General features: G+C 39.3%; 1 protein-coding gene across 1 annotated transcript; it reads right to left on the bottom strand.

Annotated features, from left to right (window-relative positions):
- Positions 1 to 6,121: 6,121 nt before the first annotated feature.
- On the bottom strand, positions 6,122 to 7,090 carry LOC122440998 (olfactory receptor 7A17-like). The gene has a single exon (XM_043467634.1). The coding sequence runs from the start codon at positions 7,088 to 7,090 to the stop codon at positions 6,122 to 6,124; it is 969 nt and encodes a 322-aa protein (XP_043323569.1).
- Positions 7,091 to 7,295: the final 205 nt, after the last annotated feature.

The following is a 7,295-nucleotide window of genomic DNA, read 5'->3' on the forward strand; positions in this document are numbered from 1 at the left end:
GTGTGTATATGCATATGCTCACTTGTGCCCGATTCTTTGACCCCATGGACTATAGCCCGCTAGTCTCCTCTGTCCATGGGATTTCCCAGGCAAGAATACCGGAGTAGGTTGCCATTTATTCCAGCATGGGGTCTTCCCGACCCATGGATCAAACCTGTGTCTCCCGCATTGACAGCATATTCTTTGCCACCAAGACACCTGGGAAGCCCTAGTTGTTTGTGTGTGTGTGTGTGTGTGTGTGTGTGTGTGTGTACCAATATGCAGTTGTGTGTTTGCATGTGCACATGACTGATCCCTCTGTTATAGGTATGTTTATTCTGGGATGCATTCAAAAAAATTAGAATCCACTGCAGTAAAGGAAAAAAAAGTAGTTTTAAATGGTCAGTGATGCTAATGAGTGAAGACACTGTCAGAATAGCCAGTTTCAAAAAGAAGGGCAGTAGCTCTGTGCTGAAGCAATGTCAGACTCAAGGGACCACACACTGGCTACTCCACTTGCTTCATGATGGCGCCCACCTCAAGCCCCTGATCTAACTGCTGTTCCTTTTCCTACTCCATGTTTATTTAACCACACTTGCTTTTGTATCTCCCAGTAGTGGGTGAGCCTGGCCCTTTTCTCACATTTGATTTCTTGTGGTTTGGATTTTGATATCTTTTTTGACAAACCAATGAGCACACTGTCATTCTAATTCTGTTCCTCATCCAACAGGATAATGACACCCTACTGCTGAACATATGCTATAAAATCCTGCATTTTTGATGACAATCTACCCCCTCCTTCATATGATTTATGCCTGTCTACCTTATGTAATGGCAACTCATTCCAGTATTCTTGCCTGGAGAACCCCATGGACAGAGGAGCCTGGTGGGCTACAGTCCATGGGGTCGCAAAGAATCCGGCATGACTGAGCGACTTCACTTACCTTATGTAATAAAAGCATTTACTTCATTGTCTTTGCTTTCTTTATTATAATGTATTATCCAAATGAGCAGAGACATCATCTGCTTTATTTACTTCTAGATTTTCACCAAAGTGTGCATTTAAGTTGAAACAACTTTTAAGAAAATGACAAGTCAATAAATAAAAAAGTGGTGCTGAAAATAAAGCTCTGCTAAATAGAGTAGATTCAAATAATTGTATCAAAGTGAATAAATATGTAATACTAATATTTAAAAATACATAAAATAATAATATATTAATTATAACAACATGGGTCTGTAATTTAAGATGAATGGGACACCTTGGAAATAGAAGAATAGCAAAATATAGTTTTAAATCCATACTGAAGGAAGTAGTATCTAACTTATAATTTCATTCTATATAATTATTAATAGGATCAGTCATGCTTATTAAACAATGCAAGAGCTCTTTAGTTGCATACAGATGAGTATGTTCCACACTTGGCAGGAGATAATTGTTTTTTAAAAACTGTAGATTTAATCACAAGACATAAAACAGTAGAAATAATGAAAACTGAGTGCTAAATAAGATAGTAATATGCATAAAAATCTATTCCTTGCTATTAAGGATGCAAAAAAATTTCCTGTTTAAAAGCAATGAGGGGAGCACTGTGACTGACTGATAGATTTGATCACACACAATTTATAAACTTTCACACAACACCACTAATGTATCTATACCTACATGGTACAGAAGAATTAAATACAATATAACAATCTTGTTTAAAAAAAAAAAAAAAAACTTTTTTTTTTTTTTTAAGAATGGGTTTTTTTTTAAAGGGATAAAACACTCAGATCCAAGGACACAAAGCTAAATACTTGCAAAGACAATTTGTATTTAGAAAGTAAAAGTCTATCAAAGCCAAAGATTTTTAAAGAATCCACCTGCCAAAGAAGGAGACTCAGGTTTGATCCTTGGGATGGGAAGACCCTCTGGAGAAGGAAATGGCAATCCGCTCCAATATTCTTCCCTGGGAAATCCCTTGGGTAGAGGAGCCTGGTGGGGGACAGTCCACAGCACCAACAAAGGCAGACATATATTTAGCCTCCCAGGTAATGAAATAATTACTAAGCAGTGTTCGCTGGCATATTCCTTCATGCATATTATACAAAATATTCTTTATCATGTTAATACCAAGTGGGAGACAATGCTGAGAAAAGCAAGTGTCATGAATTGCTGTTGTAACATACTATGTACTTCCATGGGTCTGTATCCTTCTCACAAAAAATGGAACATGTTCAAATACACCTCGTTTGCAAAAACTTCACTGGTCACATCTCGAAACTCAATATTCTGTTTTCCTACTCCTCTGAACTGCCAAATAACTCAGATATGTTCTAATTTTATGGGAACCACTTTGTGCTTCCCATGTCTTCTTCATTCTCATCCAACTGGAATTCCACTCCCATCAGTTAATTCTCAACAATTATCCTTGTATTACTGAGTGCACAAACACTATTTTTAGTATATTAAACATGTCAATTTTGAATATATTAGTCCACTTAGAAAAACATGGCGATCTCTTAGCTCTAGATTAAGCCGGCTGAACTCTCCTGTGACTTTGGAGGTCTCCAAAGTCTCCACTTAGATTCCCTCTGAATCTTCCCTTAAGTTCCTACCACTGTCAGACTCATCTGAACAGAGTCTCTGAGTGGAAGTTCCCCAATTCTTGGAAATTGACAGTTTAGTGTGGAAATCCAATTCTTCCCTGAATAGTTGATGATGGAGATTGAAGCTCTTTCTTCAGACAGGATGGCAGGAAGGAGTGAAATACTGGTTCTCCAGCCAGATTTACAACAACAAAAGCAGCGATCATGTCCTGCCTACCCAAGGTTAACCCTGCTGTGGGACTGCAGGTGGAGAAACAGTTATAACTCTCTGTCTGCTTATTAGGTACAGTTTCCATGGTTACTCCCACCTCTGAATACATCATAATCCTGTGGGACTCTTGTCTGGACAGGAGGAATTTTTTCCCCTGCTTATTCTCTGTCCCCAGGAGGCCAGATCAGAAGACAGATGAGTTCAGATTTACTATTCCTTTTCCATGAACTCATCTGGCTTCCAGAGCCCTGACTTCACTGCACCTTATCATAACCTCAAGTTGACAGTTTCTCCAAATCTGAGGCTGAGGAACCTTTCTTGAGTAGGACACATGGACCTCCAAAGTATTGTCTTGTGGTGAGAACATCTCCTGACATCTCTAGAAAATTGATATTCCCTTTCTCAACAAGGGATAGAGATGTGTTCCTTTGTTCTAGATACACTGGGACTGTAGACCTTAGATTCATGATACATTTGCAAAATCAACTGGGAAATTCATGTTAGTGATGCAAATTAAGAGATGCCATTAACATTTTTTAATGTTGATTATATTATACGTTTGGCTTTTATGATGCACCATGTGCTGAACTTGGAGCATTGTATGGATTGTCTTATTTTTCATTAAAGTTGATTTTCTTATTTCTCATGAAAGTTCATTGTCTGATATCCATTCTATGATCTACCTCATTCTGCACTTGCAGCAATGGAACTCAGAGATCTGCCCAAAGTTATGAACTGAGTATGGGATGAGCTTTGATTGGAACTCCCTCAAGATATTTCCAGTTCTCATGCTATAGGACAGTGTATCTCGGCTGGGGTGATTTTGCTTCTGGGGCACAATGGAGATTCTCTGCGGATGTTTTGGTTGTTACAGTTGGACAGGTGCTACTGCTACCTAGTGAGTGGAGGCCAGGAATGCTGCCGTACATTCTTCAATGCACAATGCTCTTGTGGCCCAGGAATTAACCCCATGCGATCCTGGGGTATGATCCTTTTAACCCTCTGTAGAATTTGGTTTACCACTGTTTTGTTTACATTTTTTCCATGTATACTTATCAGGGATATCAAACTGTAGTTTACTTTTTTCTTCTTTAAAAAATGTTGGATTTTTAAAAAGTTTTATAGAGATATAATTCACATGTCATATAATTCACCAATCTGAAACGTACAATTCAACTTTTTAGCACATTCACAGATATGTGCAGTCATCAACAAATTTAGAACGTTTCCCGATGAAGTTCATGATGCAGTTATTAGAATCTGCTTGCCTATGATGCCTTTCAAGAGTCTTAGCTACTGTTCTTCCAGTCTCTCCCCACTTCCTTCTCACGAAGTTCATGTCAGTTTTCTGGATGGGCATGAAAGAGCTGGGTGTTCTGCACAGCTGGGGAAGCTAGGCTCTCACTCATATGCTCTCACTTTTCGGGGGAGAAATCACAGTACAAAAAGCCATTTATGGCACTGAGCTGTTCCCCCTCAGGGGAGGCATAATGCCCAAGAAACCAACTAGCTTGAAACATAAAGAAAGACAGACACCTCCAATGAGAGACATGGATGTGGAACTGATTGCCTGGGAAAGATCACCTTGTAAGCAGACAATGTTTCAGGTAAAGCCCTAATAATTATGAATTTCTAGAGGTCAAGTGTGGACGTGCTGTATGAGAAGAAATACATTGCAGGGGGTATTATTTCACTGTAACTAGTAGATAGCCATGGAGGTTGGCGGAGGTTGACCAGACAAAGCTGTTTGTCAGATGAAGCTCTTGGGCAAAGAACTCCAGGAGCTGGCAGTTTGTAGTTGGACTGAGAAAGCTCACATATGAAAGGAAAGGAATCAGGGTGATACATGTGGGAGACACCAGTATCTAATATAAACAAAGGTAGTATGGTTTATGCCTTGGGGATTTGTTGAAAGTCTAGTATTCTTGAATTCATTATTGTGAAGACTCTGCATTGGTGCAGAGTGAGCACATTGGGTTGATAGGATCATACACAACATACACAATGTGGAGGCTTACAGCTCTATGGACTTATGAGCATCTGAAAAGTGGACCAGAACATCACCAACTATATAATCTCATTTGATATGAAAGGCACTTTAATAAACCATATGATTTAAGACAGCTTGTTATGCAGCAATTGCCAATTGATATAAAAATCAAAGCAAATGGCAATGAAAGCAGATGTAATGGTCTACTGCTTTTTATTTTAAGCATATGTGTTGCTTTGGAGACAATATTCCTGATTATTTTTTAAACTTGTTACTGGATTATCAATGAGCTCATTTAAGGTTCTATTCCAGGGAACTTGGGGAGGTTGGAAGGACATGCATGCTGTGCAGATGAATGGTGATCCTGAATCACAGACTGGGTAAAAAATTTAAGGATTATTGAGTCATCCTTTGACCACGAAGGTTGAAGACTCCTGAGCAGGAAGCAGGTGTGTAATGGTTTACCTGGCTATTGTTCCTTCACTGTTTCTAATTCTTTACTGATTATGACAAAATTTATAAAAGAGAAGATCCCTTGTTCAGATGAATAGAGAAGCCATAATTGTAGGCAGCACAGGAATTTTTTAGCCAAAAAAGAATAACACAGGGAGCTCAACTTGGTGCTCTGTGACAACCTAGAGGAGCCGTATGGTGTGGGAGGGAGGCTCAAGAGGGATGCTCCAGTATTCCTGCCTGGAAAATCCCATGGACAGAGACACCCGGCAGGCTACAGTCCATGGGATTGCAAAAGAGGCAAACACAATTTAGTGACTAAACAACAGCAACAACACATGGTAGATATTGGGGACATAGGCTGAATAATTGTATGACACCAGGAGACCAGTTATAGAACTCAGTGGCATGAATAAATTCGATATTATCAGAAAGCACAGTTAAACTGATGATATAGAAAAATGACAGAGCCCAAATCAAAACATTGGTTTCAGACTTTACTCTGCAGTTGAATTCTATAAGTTACTTTAGCTGGCAAAGGCAGTTTTTCCTCTTGAGTAGAGAAGAATTTTTTTTTAATACGTGAGAAGATGGATGTTGCTTAAGATAAAGGCCTTAAGGAATCCAATTTTTCCTACCAAATAAATGGAAATTTCCAAATATTTCTCACCCATGTTTGGGAAAAATTTATGGAAAGGAGAAAAATAGAAAAAAAAATGGAAAATTGTCCATTCATCAGCTATTAAGAAAGCTTAATCAATTGAGTTACTTAAATTATATGCTGAATTTTAAATCAAAGAATGCAAAAGCCAGGCAATACATATAAGGAACAAGTGCTTTTTCCACAATCTGATCAAGAATCCCAGTTTCTGACTCTAATGCTTTGAGCGCTGCAATTACCAGCACTTCCTCAGCCCCAGGACAAGTGGCCCTTTCATAGCTGCCACTCCAAAGAATCTTCTCAGAGCCCTCTTTATGTCTTTATTTCTCAGACTGTAGATGAAAGGGTTCAGCATGGGTGTGACCACAATGTACATCACTGAGGCTATTGCACTTGAGTGTGAGCTGTGGGTTCCAGTAGAGCTAAGATACAATCCTAAACCCGTACAATAGAATAGGGAAGCAACAGAGAGGTGAGATGCACAGGTGGAAAATGCTTTATACTTCCCCTCAGCTGATGAGATTCTACATATGGAGGAAACTATCCTAGAGTATGAGTAACATACACCAGCCAGGGGCATAGCACCAAAGAGCCCAACTGCAAAATACATCACAGTGTTATTAAGAGAGGTGTCAGAACAGGCAAGTCGGAGTACTTCTTTCAAGTCACAGAAAAAGTGGGGGATTTCCAAGACTGAACAGAAATACAGTCTCAGTATCAGTAAGCTTTGTGCCAAGGAATTCAGGGCACTCATCATCCAGGACACCAGCACCATCAGTCCACAGAGAATAGGGCTCATGATGACTGTATAGTGCAGGGGGTGACAGATGGCTATGAAGCGGTCATAGGACATGACAGTTAGAATTAAGTTCTCCAACTCCACAAATAGCATGTAAAAATGCATCTGGGTGATGCAGCCTTCATAGGAAATGACTTTGCTCTGTGTCTGTATGTTCACCAGCATCTTTGGGATGGTGGTGGAGATGAAACAGATGTCTACAAAGGACAAGTTGGAAAGGAAGAAGTACATGGGGGTGTGGAGGTGGGGGTCTGAGATGGTGGCAAGAATGATGAGCAGATTCCCAAACATACTGATCAGGAACATGGAGAGGAAAAGCCCAAATATGAGAGGCTGCAGTTCTAGTTCCTCTGATAATCCCAGAAGAATAAATTGTGCCATTCCTGTATCATTTCTTTGCACCATGTGGTGGTGATCACTACTAGGGAAAAAAAAATATAGCATGATTAATTTCTACCTGTGTGCACATTAACACAGTAAAATGCAATGAATTACAATATTTAATCATCTTTAAGGAATCTATTGTGTCATCTATGATTAGAAATTTCTGTTTAACACTCAACCTTTTCCCCAAGAGGTCATGATTATAGTTTTAAAACAAATGCCTTTC

This window comes from Cervus canadensis, chromosome 4, assembly GCF_019320065.1.
Source record: "Cervus canadensis isolate Bull #8, Minnesota chromosome 4, ASM1932006v1, whole genome shotgun sequence".
NCBI lineage: Eukaryota > Metazoa > Chordata > Mammalia > Artiodactyla > Cervidae > Cervus > Cervus canadensis.

What these genes read in the sequence shown, in the direction of transcription:
- LOC122440998 (XM_043467634.1), bottom strand. Translation starts at nt 7,090, where the DNA reads ATGGTGCAAAGAAATGATACAGGAATGGCACAATTTATTCTTCTGGGA.